This window comes from Colius striatus, chromosome 11 (assembly GCF_028858725.1).
Source record: "Colius striatus isolate bColStr4 chromosome 11, bColStr4.1.hap1, whole genome shotgun sequence".
In the NCBI taxonomy this organism is placed as follows: Eukaryota; Metazoa; Chordata; class Aves; order Coliiformes; family Coliidae; genus Colius; species Colius striatus.
The window spans coordinates 25,846,960-25,863,221 of NC_084769.1; the positions used below are offsets into that span (position 1 = coordinate 25,846,960).

At 40.8% G+C, this 16,262-nt stretch overlaps 1 protein-coding gene across 1 annotated transcript in view; it reads right to left on the reverse strand.

The window, feature by feature from the left end:
• Window positions 1-3,206: 3,206 nt before the first annotated feature.
• Window positions 3,207-16,262, reverse strand: part of TTN (titin) — a 242,047-nt gene continuing 228,991 nt past the window's right edge. The window contains exons 175-187 of the mRNA XM_062004522.1: window positions 15,912-16,211; window positions 15,154-15,456; window positions 14,566-14,868; window positions 13,863-14,447; window positions 13,417-13,722; window positions 13,023-13,322; window positions 12,220-12,795; window positions 11,831-12,136; window positions 11,146-11,739; window positions 5,079-11,026; window positions 4,841-4,994; window positions 3,627-3,920; window positions 3,207-3,505 (exon numbers count right to left, since the gene is read on the reverse strand). Of these exons, the coding sequence (XP_061860506.1) occupies window positions 3,207-3,505; window positions 3,627-3,920; window positions 4,841-4,994; window positions 5,079-11,026; window positions 11,146-11,739; window positions 11,831-12,136; window positions 12,220-12,795; window positions 13,023-13,322; window positions 13,417-13,722; window positions 13,863-14,447; window positions 14,566-14,868; window positions 15,154-15,456; window positions 15,912-16,211 (10,268 nt within the window). The remainder of the gene's footprint in view (window positions 3,506-3,626; window positions 3,921-4,840; window positions 4,995-5,078; window positions 11,027-11,145; window positions 11,740-11,830; window positions 12,137-12,219; window positions 12,796-13,022; window positions 13,323-13,416; window positions 13,723-13,862; window positions 14,448-14,565; window positions 14,869-15,153; window positions 15,457-15,911; window positions 16,212-16,262) is intronic.

A 16,262-nucleotide genomic window follows, 5' to 3' on the forward strand; every position in this document is an offset into this window, starting at 1 on the left:
CCCTACAGCCAGAGAAGGAGGAAGGAAGGAGAAGCAATAGACCAGAGACCCCTCTGCAAGCCGTGGTGAGAATGCAAGCTGTGCCCCTGCAACCCCTGGAGGGCCATGGCAGGACTGAGACTTACCAGATGGGCGAGGTACTGTGTGGGGAGACGGCTTTGCACAGGCCATGCTGGAGAGCCACAGAGCAGCCCCACACGAGAGGCAGAGAGGAGCTGCAGCCTTTGGGATAAATGCGCTTTGGAGCAGCCCGTGCAGGGTTGCTGTGTGTGTGAGGTACCCCACGGACTTGCAGGGAGGACGGGTGCAGAGCCCACCTGCCCTGAGGAGGGACAAACAGCAGAAGCTATCAGGAATGGACTGATTGAAACCCCCACTCCCTGCCCCCCTAAACCGTTCGGGGGGGTGGGGGGACAGGGTAAAAACACCGGGATCAGGGCTCTGAGCCCGGGAGGAGAGGAGGTGTGGCAAGAAGGTGTTCTTAAAGGGCTGGTCGGACTCTTCATTGTTGTACTACTCTGTGTTGTTTTATTTTGGTTATGTTTTGGGGTTTTACAGTTATGTTTTCGTTGATGTTGCATTAAATTATTTTCTGTTTTCTTCCCCAAGCCCAGTAGCCTGGTCTGTTTTGTCCTGAACGTTAAGCAGCAATTAAGCTCTCCCTGTCCTTTGGCAATTCTCAGCCTCTTCGGTACTTGAAGCTAATCGTGATCTTTTGTTCCCTGATGGGCCTAAACCAAGACAGAAGGGTAAGCAGGAATTTCCAAGACTCATTACAGATGGCAAAGGTAATACTGAGTGTCTCCTCTCTTCACCTTTGTGTATATTCTTTTGTGATAAATACTGCTTTGGCTGCTTCTGTATCTTTTCTTTCTCACCCCGTAGGCTGTCTAGGCATTTTCCACTAACTTTGGGTTACAGTTGCAGAAGCTGGTTGTAATTATCTTACATGCTTTTTTAAACTTCTAATGGAATTAGAATGAGAGGCTTGCCTGAGACTGTGACTTTTTTTTCTTTGATTGCTTTAAAGATTAAGATAAATGGCCTTTTTATTTACCATTTCATTTTTTATATTTCTTATCTTACTTCTCTCCCTGAGGAAGAAGTACCATGCACTTTTAGACCTTTGTCTTTATGATTGTTTCTACATGTTCCTGGTACCATGCACTTGAAGAAGTCCAGATCTTGTCCTGACTCAAAACTCTTCTGAAATCCTTATTTTTACTTTAGTCCTTGTTTTATCCCCATTCATTATCTTTCCTGTTATCTAGTGGTTGATAATAGGGGTTTTTTGTTTGTTTGTTTTAGGAAAAAAGTGTGCTTCTATAGTAAGTCTTTTAGAATATGTTTTTTAATCTACCAGCTGCATTACTGCTTCTGGGGAACTTGTTTTTTTTGGGTTTTTTTTTTTTTTTTTTTTCTAGTAGTAGTAGTATGCTTGGAGTCATAGTGTTGCTAACTAATGCTGCACTTAAAGAGAATTTTACAGCTTCTGAAGCAGTGTTGCATTGCTAGGGATATGTTTGCTCTCCAGGTTTTTTTACTGATTAAATTCTCTCAGCAGAGTTGCTCCTTTGACCTTAATACTGTTATCCCATAGATAACCAAACTTGTGGCCTGCCTGTGTGGGTTTTGTGATTTCCCTGATACATGTTTAAAGGCAGGCTTTGCATACATATGTCAACTGACTTGAGGGATGAAGAGATGATGGGACATGGGCCCTTAATCACCCTGGGAGGTGAAAACTTCTAGGTCCAGGCAATTAGGGTCAACTAATTGCAGTTATTAGCTAACTATTAGCTACTGCAGTATTAGCTAACTAGCTAATACTAGTTGCAAATGCCAAAAAAAGAGGAGGCAACAGCCAGGATTCCTGGAGGCAGTTTTTTAACTGCTTTCAGCAGAGCCACCAGCTATAAAGAAGAGTGATTAGCAATTTGTCCATACAGGATGTAGTAGAAGGCCTAAAAGTTCGCTTAAATGAGAATGGCATAATGCTGAGGCAGGTGCTAGAATTTATCATTTGTGAGGAACCTTTGAAGAAACCTTTTTTTTTTTTCAAGTTGACTTTTTGGTGGCCAGGGTGTTTCTGGTAGATGGCTGGACACTTAGCTACCTGGTTTACCTTAAAAATTGCACATTTCTGCCTAGTCTTTTCTTTCAGCAACTCTTTTTCTGGAGTGCAATATAGGAACTGTAAAAACAGCATAATCAATGAACAAGGAGTCGTAGGTTTTATGGTGCGGAAAGCATGCTTTATTTCAAATGAACAATTCTATCTCAAGGAGGTTCAACAACTAACAAGATTTACTACTACATTCGGAGAACTAAAGCAAATTGAAGTGCAGGGCGGTATTTGATGTAACAACAGTTTGTTTTTAAACTGTGGTTCATTGCTTAGTTGCCTGGAAGTAACTACTGGATGTCTAATACTACCACACAAACTCAATCACTGCACCCTACGAACCTCCAAGAGGGGTACTGCTTCTGCACTTGAGTACCTAAATAGCCTTGTTGATTAAGGGGATGGCCAGGTGATGTTACTTTTTTAAGCTATTCAGGCAGTCAATATGTCAGACACAGTACACAGTGGGTGAACAAAGTGCTGGCCGCTTGCACTTTGTCCAAAAATTGTCAGAGTCAGGTATGGAAATCATGATAAAATCAGATGCAACGTAAAACATTAAAGCAATGCTTACAGGAGGGTAATTGCAAACATCACCAATGCTTTACATTTCTGATTCAACATAAATATTTGTGCATGTATGAAGTACTATGCACAGTATCATCTCTTAGGTGTAGGTAATCTTCAACAGGGAGCCTCTCTACCTGTTGAGGCATTCTTAGACATCAACAACGAGTTGAGGTGCAAAAATTAGTTTTATGTTGAGCAGGGTAGTCATTTGCTAGGAAACTTTCTCCTGCCAACTGTTAGTTCCAAAAGTTACGTTTCAAAATGTCATCAAATAAATGGTACAAAACTTCATAACCGTTAACTTCGGCTATATACAGTATGTACATGTCAGTGAAAAAGTGTTTAAAATTCTTAGGTCAATAATGACTATAAGTCATAATGTATAGCTCTGGACTTTGTCTCATTCAGGTAGGTACAAAAATACTTTTTTTTATATTTACAGATCAGATATTTCAGTCCATATAGGAATCACTTGTAAAAAGACAAGTGTAAATAATACAGATCAAGCTCTCTAAATTGATCGAATATTAATATTCACAGTGGCAGAATCGGTACCAAATTCATTTCCCAAATTCAGAGTGTAAAGCCCGCCGTCGTTCTTCTGGACATCCATGATGATCAGGGTGGTTAGATCTTCACTGGTTTCAATGTGGAATCTGCCTTGCTGGTCCTGACTGGTAATTTTTCTCCCTCTGCAATACCATGTTATTTCAGGAGCAGGTTCACCCGAAAAGGCACAAGAGAGTGTGAGAACTTTTCCTTCGTCAATGCTGATATCTGATGGGAGGGCTTCAATTTTGGGTGGCACTCCTTTACAAAACAGAAGAAGTACCAAGTTAGTTTGTTTCCACTAAGCCGTGCAGCAGGTTTATTTTGAGGACTGCTTCAGGGTATTTGAAGCACTAACTCTACCAGTAATTGTATTGCTCACCTCTCAGACCTGATTTAAGCATTTTACTAGTTGAACTCTCCAGTTGAGCCATACTAGATTTCCCCATAATACTGCTGGAGCTCATCTCTACAAAGGATTCTTTCATGGAGGACATGCTTTTGGCAGACATGCTTTCAAATTTCATTTCAGTCATGCTGCTACTGCTGAAACTGCTGAATGAAGCCTCTTGTTTAGAAGAAGCCATTTGAAAGGACTGAGAAGAAAAACTTTCGTGCATGCTTGCGTCGCCACTTGTCTTCAATACTACCTCTTTTGGAGGTTCTTCAATTAGAGCTGGAGAGCATCGCAAACATAGAAGGAAAAACCAATAACGTCACATTAACGAACGAAGTCATGCAGTTCTATATGGTTAATTGTACAGACATTGACAGCGTAGTTTGCTTTCAATGGAAAACTGCAGCAGAGTATAAAATTGTTTACCATCATTTGATAGCAGGTATCCAAACCACAAATGGTAATTTAAAAATGAATAGGAAAGAGAACTGTTACCATTATTTAAGCGCTTGAAGGAAAACCATACTTAAAAAACAGTTAATCACGCAGCATTTGCTAGTAGAACTATTACTAGAACTAGATACCAAGAAATTGTGCTTGTTCAATTCATGTTTGTAGTTGTGAAATGTTTTCAAGTCCTTACAGGCACGGTATAAGAAATTCTGTATTTCACTGTATTGCTCTATAGCTATACAAGGCAACAGAAAAGTTAAGCCGCTGCAGTGTTCCTTTAAACCCAAGCACAGTCACACAAGCAAATCATAGCAACCCTTTGATGCTAGGAACTGGGATAGGGTACAGCCAATAAAATACTAAATGCAGTTCAGTTTTGGCTAAGTTACCAAAACCAATTTTTAACTGTGGAGTTACTTTGTTTTATTGGAACTGATTCTGTCAGTAAATGAGGAAAGAGTAATTGCCAGCACCAAGGTCTTAGCACAGTCATCATAGAAGAATTGCTCATAGCCTTCTGTTTACATGCGTCTGTTGATGTAATAGAGCAACAGTCTACTCCTCTGTGGATGTTATAAAGGTTTCTAATGCTGTTTTAGTTCTGCATATATAATACACAAAATAAATAGGAACTTGTTAAAATACCTACATCTACAGTACCAGTGCTTTTTATTGTCTTTTTAGTAGGCGTACCACAGCAAGAAGCTGTGATTAGTCAGAGCACAAGACCTGTAGCACAAACTTACGGAGTACAGTCAATGACGCTGTAGCAGAACACTGCCCATGGTAATTTTTTGCTTTGACTGTGTATTTTCCAGTGTCACTCACTGCTGCATTTCGAATCTCAAGAGAATAAATGTTTTTGGAGCGTGTTACTCTGATGTGTGATGAAACAGCAATCTGAGGAGGGGAAAAAATTTTCATTAAGATTGGTTTTATTAATAATTCTAACTTTTCAAATAAATATATTAAATAAGTACTTACTGGTTGATTATTCTTCAACCACTCAATTTCAGGAGAAGGATCCCCAGAAACTTCACAAGTGAACAATACATCTTGTCCTTCATTGACATTTTGTGACTTAGGCTGTATGATAAATGCTGGTTCGTTGGAGCGCTCTTTAGAAAAGGTCAGTACATACTGGCATTTAATAACGCCTTCATCAGTTTTGCCCTCACAGGTGAGTATGCCTTCATCTTTATTACAAGCCTTTTTGATAGTTAGTGTGTGATCACTTCCAGAAACACCATATCTGTAATCATCAGAGTTTCTCAGCTCCATTCCATTCAGCACCCATTTTACTTCAGAGGCACCAGGAATGTTGGCTTTCAATGTCACTTTCTGTCCTTCGGACACCGTCATTTTAGTGGAAGAAGCTTTAATTTCTGCTTTCAATTGTTTGATGTCTTCAGTAACAATTGACTTTTTAATGACTTCTTGAACTGCTGCTTTTTCTTCAGTTGCCACTGCTGATTTTTTCTGGGTAGAAACTGTAAGCACCTCATCCTCTTTCTGAACTGATTTATGACTTTCAGATACACCTCTTACCTGAGAATGGATATTTTTAAATACTTGGCCAGTCAACTGGAAGTTAGTTTTCGAAACACCTCCTTCCCCAATAATTTCACAGGTGTATTCTCCTTTATCAGATTCCACAAGTTCTTGGAATTTGAGCTCATAGGTGCCATCTGCTGCATAATGAAACTTAAAATGATGGTCTTCTTTTAGTTTTTTCCCATCCTTATACCAAGCCACTTCCCTGACACTTAAAACACTGCTTTCAACTGCACAGGATAACTTCAACTTATTTCCAACAGTTTCTGCTTTCAGATGCTGTTTTATCTTTGGTGGAGAAGCAGATGGCAATTGTGCTTTCTCTGCTGGAACTGTTTTGTCTGCAGGTGGTGACTTTGCTTTTGGGGGGCTGCTAGTGGGTTCAGGAGATTTCACTCGTTTAGGAGACTTGACTGGCTCTGGGGACTTTACACGAGGTTCAGGAGATTTGATTCTTGGAGGTGATGTAATTGTTTTTTCAGGAATTTTTGTTCTTTGAATGGTCAAAGTAAAATGTGCTTCCTGTCTTCCTTCAGAGTTTTCTACCACAACAGTGTAACTTCCTTCATCTGACATCTGGACTGAAGAAATTTCAAAGATAGACTTGTACTGTGTTCGAGTTACTTGGAAGCGCCTCGAAGAAACAATAGGTTGACCTGCACGGAACCATGTTATTGTTGGTGCTGGTTCGCCATCGACATCACAGGAAAATCTTGCAGTCTCCCCTTCAGAAACCGTGATTGATCGTGGCTTTGTAAGGATTGTTGCTGGTAGAGTGCTTTTAAATGCCTTGTGGACAGTCCTTTCTTCCAGTGATTTTTCTTCAGATGCAGTGAGTTTTTCTTCAGAGGAAGCATAGTGTTCGTATGATAAAAGTGATTCTCTTGTTGCTGACATTTCTGACTTGACCTCTCTGACTGAGGAACTTGCTTCTGTAGCAGATGCTTTCTTAAATGAGGAGACTGCATATGCCTCTGTTTTTGTCAAGTCAGGTAAAATTGACCTTGGTACTTCTTCATCTCTCCGCTGGGAAGAGTATGTAGTGTAATCTCCTCCAGTAACATCTAGTGTTGCATAATCAGAGCATTCCCCTTTGTAGTTTGTGCATACAGCCCGGTATGTTCCACTGTCATCAATGTGGCAGTCGAGGATCTCCAGAGTTAATACACCACTGGTGTTAGTAAAATGTATCTTACTGCTTTCCTGGAGCTCAATACCATTATGGTACCACTTCACTTCAGCAGTTGGTTTTGACTGGACATTTAGAATGAACCTGGTATTATGGCCACATGGTACCCGGTGTGAGCGCATTCTTAGGGTAATGCGAGGAGCATGGTCAAGGGTGAAGGGCTGCTGAGTCAGAACTTCATATTTCCTTTCCATAGTTTTCTGAGATTTCAAAGCAGATTTCATGGACTCATACCTAGAAAATATGTCAAATCTTGCCATCCTCTCAAACCGAGACAGTGATCTTTCACTAGAAACTGGGCTAGGTGAGCGTGGTCGAGTTCTCTCTGGTGTTGGGGATCTTCTCTCACTTTCTTCAGGAGGCCGTGAGCGAGGTCGAATTAGCTCAGATACAGGACGCATCAACTCAATATAAGTTGGAGAAAGAGATCGTCTTCTCCTTAGTAATCTAGAGGAAGGTGAAAATTCCCTGTGAATGTGTTGCACCATTTCTATTTCTTCTTCTTCTTCTGATGTGGTCTCAGTTATTTCTCTTTCTCTCCTTCTCCTGAGTCTGCTCCTTTCCTCCTCTGCCATATATTCGAGCTCACTCTTGTATTCAGAGAGTCGTTGAGCAGTGCCAACAGGACGGAGCAATTCTTCATCCTCTCTGTCATCCATTATTCTTTGCTTTTGTTTAGCTGGTCTGTAGGCAGCCCTGTCATGGCGCTGACGAAGCTCTGCATAGCTTGCACTGGTGTCAGCTTTAGTTGGGATGTGATATCTTGAATACCTCAGTTCTCTTTTTCTTTCTTCTTCTGAACTGACCTGTGCTCCTGTAGTAGAATACCGAAGGGTAGACAGTTCAAAGCGTGGAGGACTTCTGCTTGGTGGGGAAGCAGAAAAGCCCAACTCCAGCTCTTCTTCAAGGCGCAGTCTTTCCTCTTCAGTTCTCTTCATGGCTAAATAGTCATCAATAGGCATGAGTAATTCCTCATCAGACAAGTCACCAAGGGATCGCCTTCTTGGTCTATAGTAATATTCATAGTCTGGAGATGGGCTACGCCGACGTGCTGGTCTTACAGTTTCAAGGTCATCTTGTGTTAGCTTTGGTATGCGCCATTTAGGCCTATACTGATCAGAAATGCGTGGCAGTGGCATCACATAGAATTGCTCCCACCTGGAAAGTCGTATGCGTTTCTGGCGTTTCTGAACAGTTCTCTCGAGTTTTCCTGGCATTTCGTACTGGTCTCGCAGCCTCTTGTACCATTTCATGTCTGACAGAGGCACAAAGTGTTTAATGTTCTGGTCTTCCTCAAGAGTAGTGCGCACATGTTTGCGAGGCTCTGGGACCTCATATGGCATACGAAGTCTTCTTTCTTCCTTCTTTTCTTCTTTCTTAATTTCATATTCACCTTTGACAGTCTTAGTGCTAACAGCTGGTTTATATAAGATAGCAGCTTCTCTGAGAGCTTCTTGTGCAGTTTGTGTCAGTGGGACAGCTTCAACCCCAGAAAGGATTTCTGCCATTCGTAAGGTCTTGTCAATTTGCCTCTGTACGTGCTTCTCCCGCTCTTCCTCAGTCTTGTACTCACGCTTGACATACTTCAAGCGTTCAACTTTAAGATAAGCCTGACAGCTTGTAGATCCAGCACTATTTGTGGCAGTAACTCTGTAATAACCACTGTCTTCTGGTAAAGTATCTCTGATATGCAAAGCATAATAATCTAAACCTTCATGAATTATATCAAAGTTAGGACCAAAGGAGAGAGGCTGACCGTCTTTCTCCCATGTCAGTGTTGGTTTTGGTACTCCAGATACCCTGATCTCAAAACTGACGTTTTGGCCCTCTTGACATTCAGCATTTGCCAGCAGTCTTTTAAACATTGGCCTTAGTGTGGCATCTGCTGGAGGTGGATGTGGAATCACAGTCAGCTTAGCTTTGCAGCTGTCTTCACCGTATTTATTGCGTGCCACAATACTGTATTCAGCATCATCCTCTTCAGTGACATTATTGATGACCAGTTGATAAAGACCCTTGTCTGATTCGAAAGTATACTTCCTGTCATCATCACCAGGCTTGATTTTCTGTCCTGATTTGAACCATGTTAAGCGAGGTTCTGGATGAACTGTTATAGTTACTCCAAACCTGACATTTTCTCCAACATACGCAGTGCGGTTATACAAAGGCAGAGTAAATTCTGGTGGACGCTCTAATAGTCTCATGGTATCAACCCGTCGTTTCACTTTCCTAACAGTTCTGCATCTGTAGTGCTCAGAAATTTCTCTCACACCTTTAACAAAAAGTTCTGCGTAAGAGCTATCTTCACCATAGTCATTTGCTACCTTGCATCTGTAGGTACCATCATCAGATTTAGAAACATCTTTGACATACATGGTTGCCACACCTTCTTCGTATTTAATTTCGTATTTCTCATTGCTTTCTAGTTGCCTCATACCAAAGTACCACGTGACTTGTGTGGACTGATCGTAGTTTTCAATCCTACATACATATTTGGCATGCCCTCCTTCCTCTGTAACAGCATGCTTTATCTGCCCAGCAATAGGGCCAATGTCAATTGGCGCAACTTTAACTTTAGCCACCGTTACGCCTTTCTGAGATCTGATCGCTCCGCCACAGGAAATGCGGGCTACTGACACAACTGTGTTCCACTCCTTCTTTACTAGAGTTTGGTAGTAACGCCTGTGCCTCAAGGTTTTGATCACTTTAGTGCTGGTCTTTTCAGTCTGCTGTTTTAGCCACACGTGGTCAAGTGCTTCAGCAGCCGTCATCCGAGCTTTTCTCTCCTTTACTAGTAGGCGATCGATGAAGTCCATGGCCTCAATGCTTATGTCTTTGAATGCTTCATCGTCAAAGTTGTATTCAGCATTTAGAATATTTTCAATAACTTGTTGGTTTGTTTCAGCAATGAAAGGATTAATGCCACTGAGAAGTATATATGTTAGAGCACCAACTGACCACATGTCAGTAGCTGTGCTGACCAAATCGTGATGATGTACTTCAGGTGCATAATACTCAGGAGAAGTGAACTGAAGTCTAAAGCTGTCTCCAGGCTTCAATTGTCTGGCTTGACCAAATTCAACAATTTTAACTACAGAACTTCTTCTTGTGAAATAAATAATGTTGTCTGGTTTAATATCAAAATGTCCAATGCTGTGGCGATGTAAAAATTCTAGTGCATCACAGACCTGGCGTATGTAGCTTACTATTTCTCTTTCATTAAGTTCAAATGAAGCCGTACAGATTCTTTCGAAAATGTCAACTCCAGAAATGAATTCGAAGATCATGACCAATTCTTCTAGGCTCTCAAATGATTCATGAAGATACAGGATATTTCGGTGCCTAGCAATGTTTAGAATGGAAATTTCTTTCTTTACCAAAACTTGGTCAGCACCCTTTACTTTGACAAACTTGGCCAGGTAAGTCTTTTTTGAAACTGCCTCAACACAGCGGTGTACAATGCCAAACTGCCCACGTCCAAGCTCTTCTGCAATCATATATTTGTCATAGAGTTCCTTTGTAGAATAGTGAGCCGCTTTAGCTGTGGTGACTTCTCGGGTCTCGTCAACTTCTTCATCATAGTTCATTACTCTGGTCTTATCTTCCTTTGTTATAATTGGATCAGTAGGCTCAGAAGGCTGGCTTTGGCCAAACTTGTTTTCTGCAATTACACGGAACTGGTAGGTGGTCTTGCCAAATAGGTTCACCACTGTGTATCGTGTATCGCGAGCCTGTGCGACACGAATCCATCGCTCTGCTGTTGTAGCACGTTTCTCAATGATGTAGTTTATGATTCTGCTTCCACCATCAGTAGCTGGTTCATTCCAAGTTAAGTTGACCGAATCCCTTGAAATGTCAGTTACTTTCAGACCTCTTGGTGGATCAGGCACATCAGCCACATCTAATTCAACTGTTTTTTGGTCGATTCCAAATCTGTTTTTGGCACAAACAATGTAAAACCCTGCATCTTTTCTGTCAACACCATTTGGGAAAACAAGAGATGTGAATGATCGCGTAACAATGACTTGGTAGTGTCCATTAGTATCGATGAGGTCTTGTCCCTTCTGCCATGTGATCACGGGGTGTGGCTTGCCACTGAATGGAATCTTGATGCTCACTACTTCTCCTCGGAGGGCATGAACAGCTCCCATGCCTTCCAGGTTTTTGGGCAAGTGAATCTTTGCAGGAACTGGAATAGAAAGGAAGAAAAAACAACACATGATCAAAAGCACATGAGAAGAGCACCAATAATCTAAATATTCAAAATTTAAAAAGAATTTGTCTTGAGAATCAAGATCCTTCATTCACCTTCAACGTCCAAGGAGGCAGTACCAGACACAGACCCTCCTTGGTTGGTAGCTCTAACTTGGTACACTGTGGCATCATCATCTGTTACATTTGTGATGACGAGCTGGTGATATCCACCCTTGAATTCCTCTATCTTGATCTTTTCACCATCTGGCATGATTTCTTTGCCCTGTCTGTACCACTTCACAATCGGTTTAGGATGACCAGTGACTTTGCAGACAAATGTGGCAGTAGCTTGGAATTTCACATTCAAATTCCTTAGTTCTTCCTTGAAATGTGGAGCTTTAATTGGTACATCAGATTTTGGAATGACTGGTTGTGATACCTCACTCCACTCACTTTCACCACCAAGATTTTCACATTTTACACGGAACTCATATTCGAGACCTTCAATAAGATCTTTCACAGAATAGACTGTTTCACGAATTTCATCTGTTGTTACAGAAATCCACTTGTTTTGTTTTTTCTCACGCTTCTCAAGATAATAAGTTCTAATCTTTGCACCACCATCACTTGCAGGTGGCTTCCATGAGACAACACAGGAATCCTTCGTGACAGCACTTGCCACTGGCTGGCCAGGTTGTCCTGGTTTATCTGTAAAGAATAAAAAAAGTTCAAAACCGAAGTGACCTTGCCTTACTAATTATGGAGGCATACAAAAATTGATACTTTGGTGTCTACTTACCAAATGGAGGCTTCATAACAACAATTGATGAAACCTCTAGGGCTTCACTAATGCCATATGTATTCTGAGCAGAAACACGGAAATAATAGCCTGCATTTTCAGTTAGGTTAACAATTCTGCAGGTTGTGCCTGAGATGCTTGAAGATACGAGTTGCCATTCTGTTCCTTCCTTGGCTTCGCGTTTCTCTATGATGTAATTTGTTATCATAGCACCCCCGTCATCCTCTGGTGGTTTCCAGCTTATCACCACAGAGTTCTTCAGTATAGACTCTATAACAATTGGCCCTAGTGGTTTATCTGGCTTATCTGTAAAAGTAAAAGCATGATATTTTTTGTTCTTCTGCCAGTAAATATTTGAGAAAATATTTACTAAAAATAAGATTAATTACCTTGTATTTCCACATTCAGTACAGTGTCAACCGTTCCAAATGTGTTACTAAGCTGCACTTTGTACTTCCCAGCATGAGTCTTGTGCTGGACATTCTTAATAGCAAGGTGAGTATAGTGCTCTGTGTTCTCAACAGTAACTGTTTCTGATCCTCTCAAAGGTTTGTTACCATAGAACCAAGTTATTGCTGGTACTGGTCGGCCAATATATACAACATGAAGGCGGAGGGTGCCACCTGCACCTGCATAGTATTTCTCTTTCAGTGGGAAGCCAGGGTGGAACTGAGGAGGAGCCTGCAATAATAGCTTGCCACTAGTTTCAATTTCTCCAACATCATTGGTAGCCATACAAGTGTAGAGACCTTCATCCTCCTGTTCATCTGTTATTACTGTCAGGGTATGATTGCGTCCATCAGAAGACATTTTATATTTTCGGCTTTGCACCAGTTCTTTGCCGAAGCGGTACCATTTAATATCAGGCAAAGGTCTCCCAACAATCTGGCATGTCAGCTGAGCTGCTTCACCCAGTTTAGTTGTAACATCCTGCATTTCTTTTTTAATGGCAGGTGCTTCTCCAGCTATGACAAAGAAAATGAAATAATAATGAAGATTATTATGAAGGTTTCCTCTATTACTGTATTACTGGATATTAATTTTAATTTATAGGTGTGCCTCTTATACTTGAAAGATTGTGCTTTAGGACAGTCGTGTTGGCAAATAACACGTAAAACAAAAAAGTACCATATTGGGTGCAGCACCTTGATATAAGATACCACAATATCACAGCAAATACATTTTTGCTTACATGTTAATTTAGTTTTCACTGCCATAGCCGTCCTTCGAGGTCTACTGAGGCCAGTCTGATTTTCTGCAAAAACACGGAACTCATATTCTGTAGCCTCTAGTAAACCTCCTACTGTAAACTGCCTGTCCTTGATGTGTTCTTTATTGCATTTTTTCCAGGTGCTTTCTCCAGACTGGCGATATTCAACCCAATACCCAAGGATCTCTTTGCCACCATCACTTTCAGGTCGTTCCCATTCTAATGTAATGCTGTCCTTCGATATAGAAGTGATCTCAATTTCTCCAGGTTGGCTTGGTTTGTCTGAAAAGTTAAAATAGATTAATAAATTTATCTCTAAATGTCACTGGGTTGCTTTCAGTTAACAGAAGACCTGTTAATGCGTAAATTTTCTTACCAAATGGATCCTTGCACACAACTGGTTCAGAAGCAGGACTTGCTTCACTTTCACCAATGTCATTTTGAGCAATGACACGGAACTGATATTCCGCGTCTGGAACAAGTCCTGTGATTGTGTACATTGTAGTGGTAATCTGTGTCTTATTGTGCCGGACCCACTTTTCTGTAGATGTCTCTTTACGCTCAATGTAATAGCCAGTTACACGGGAACCACCGTCATCTTTAGGTCTGGACCAGGACAAGTTGACAGAACTCTTGGTAACATCAAGCACTTCAGGTGGGTTGTTTGGAGGCTCTGGAGGATCTGTTAATAATTATAATAACAAGAACAACAGAAATAGTAGTGATATAGCATTAAAACATTTGCATATACTATTGCACTTTTAGAACTATAAGGGAGTAATAATTTTCTTTTAAAAAAATACATCCCAAAAGGAGACTTACTTAGAGGTGTCTTTGGTACTGCTGGCTCTTCAGATTTGAGAGGTTTGCTAATACCGAAATGGTTTTCAGCAGAAACTCGGAAGTGATATTCCACATTTTCTTTGAGTCCTTTCACCACTAGTGATGTTCCTTTCACTCTAGAGTCAACAGTGTACCAGGCAGTCTTTGGTACTTCTCGTCTCTCAACAATATAACCTAGGATATCTGCACCACCATCGTCTGTGGGAGGTCTCCAGCTTACTCTGACAGAACGAGCTTGTATATCATCATACTCAAGTGGCCCTTCTGGTGGATTCGGAATGCCAATCACCCTGACTTTTATATACACAGCTTTTTTGCCACACTTGTTTTCAAGTGCCAAATCATAGGTGCCTGAATCTTCTCTTTCTGCGTCTTTGATCACAAGTTCTGTGTGAGTGTCAGAAGTCGCAATCATGGCTCTCTTGCTGATGTCGTGTCCTTCTTTTGTCCATTTGCATATTGGGATGGGCTTACCCTTAATGGGTATTGTAAGCCTGATAACTCCACCTTGCCTCACCATGAGACCTTCCTGGTATTTTTCATCAAGTTCGTAGTCAGGATATTCTGTAAACAAAATTAACATGTCAAGCTATGCCTGTTTCACAGATAATATCATACCTGCTTTAGGCAAATACTTTTTTAGAACAACTTTCAGTGAGAGCTAAGGCTTGAAGTGTCTTACCAAGCATTTCTGTAATTTTAACTGTTCCTGGCACTTCAGCAGGTTCTCCTGGCCCACCAGCATTACAGGCTAGCACACGGAATCTGTACTCTGCACCCTGGGGGAGATGTGTCAAGGTGTATTCCCGAATCTTGGTTGGCGTAGTATTGCACTTGGTCCATTCAAATTGATCAACTTTCTGCATCTCAATTAAGTAGCCAGTCACTTTAGAACCACCTTCATCTTCTGGTGGACTCCAAGCCAGGGAGACGGATGTTCTTGTAGTATCAGTGACTCTTGGATTCTGAGGTTTACCTGGAGGAGCTGGAAGGGGAGATCAGATGTTCAGGTGGGATCTCTTTTTATGAATATTTAAAAGATGTAACAAATGCTAAGATGCAACGTATGATTTGTATTGACTATAGGATGTATAGAGAAAAAGCTTAGAATGAAAATTTTTCAGTAATATTTTCATTGTTTTCTCCATTCAGAATCTCCTTGTTAATACACCCAAATACCTTTCCAAAATAGAAAAAAAGGAGTAAGTTTTACTAGTATAATTCCCTTAATAAGCCATAATGTGCTTCATTTACGTAGAAAATGACTTACCAATTGGATCTCTGGCAACAGCAGACTTGGAAGGACGGCTGGGTTTTCCAGTGCCTCTGGCATTGATTGCCGTGACTCGGTGTTCATATTCTAATCCTTCAACTAACCCAGTGGAACGGTAGCGAGTCATAGTGACTGGAACTTTATTTACACGGATCCATCTATCTGCTCTAACTTCTTTGCGTTCCACAATATAACCAGTAACTTGTGAGTCACCATCATCTTCTGGAGGATACCAAGTCAATGTCATGCCATCTCGAGAGATATCAAATACTTCTGGAGTGCCAGGAGGACCAGGAATACCTGTAAAAACATAACACAGAATTAGTGAAGAAAGTGTGAAATGATTCTACATGTTAGTGATGTGCAACATATTGTGAGTGACAACATAGTATTGGTGTCCTATCAAATGCCTTTTATCAGCACATATCAAAGTACTTTATAAACTAGGTCAGTGAAATACTCCTGTTTTTGTGATGGGGTAAGCAATTTTTCAAGGCTACTGGTAGACCTGAACAGAAAATTAATGTTTACTATCGGAGTTCTGTGCAGTCCATCTATAATACCTAAATAGATTTATGGATGGCATTTTTCTCCAGAAATATGACAAGTCTACTGTGCATCGTAACATACCGTTTTATTTGGTAAAAGGAAGTAGTGACATCTAGAAAAAAATTGTTTATATGTGGATATACAAGTCCATTTAAATATATATTTTTATTTTTAAAGGTAGATAATAAGCAAAAATTCAGACTTACGGATTCTGCTCTTGCATTCTATAATTTCAGACTGTAGGTAAGATCCAATTCCAAAGCGGTTTGTAGCAGCCACACGGAACACATATTCTGCACCTTCAATGAGTCTGCTGAACTTAAACATTGTCCTGGTTACTGACTCTGAAACTGGCAACCATCCAGGACGGTGAGCGTCACGCTGTTCTACCACGTAGCCACTAAGAGCAGCTCCACCATCCAGCTTAGGTGGCTCCCAGGAGATGGTTACATAATTTGAATCAACTTCATCAATTCGGATAGGTCCAATGGGTGGTCCAGGTTTGTCTAGAAAAAAAAGAAAATTAAAATACAAAAAAAAAAAAAGTGTAAAAAGAG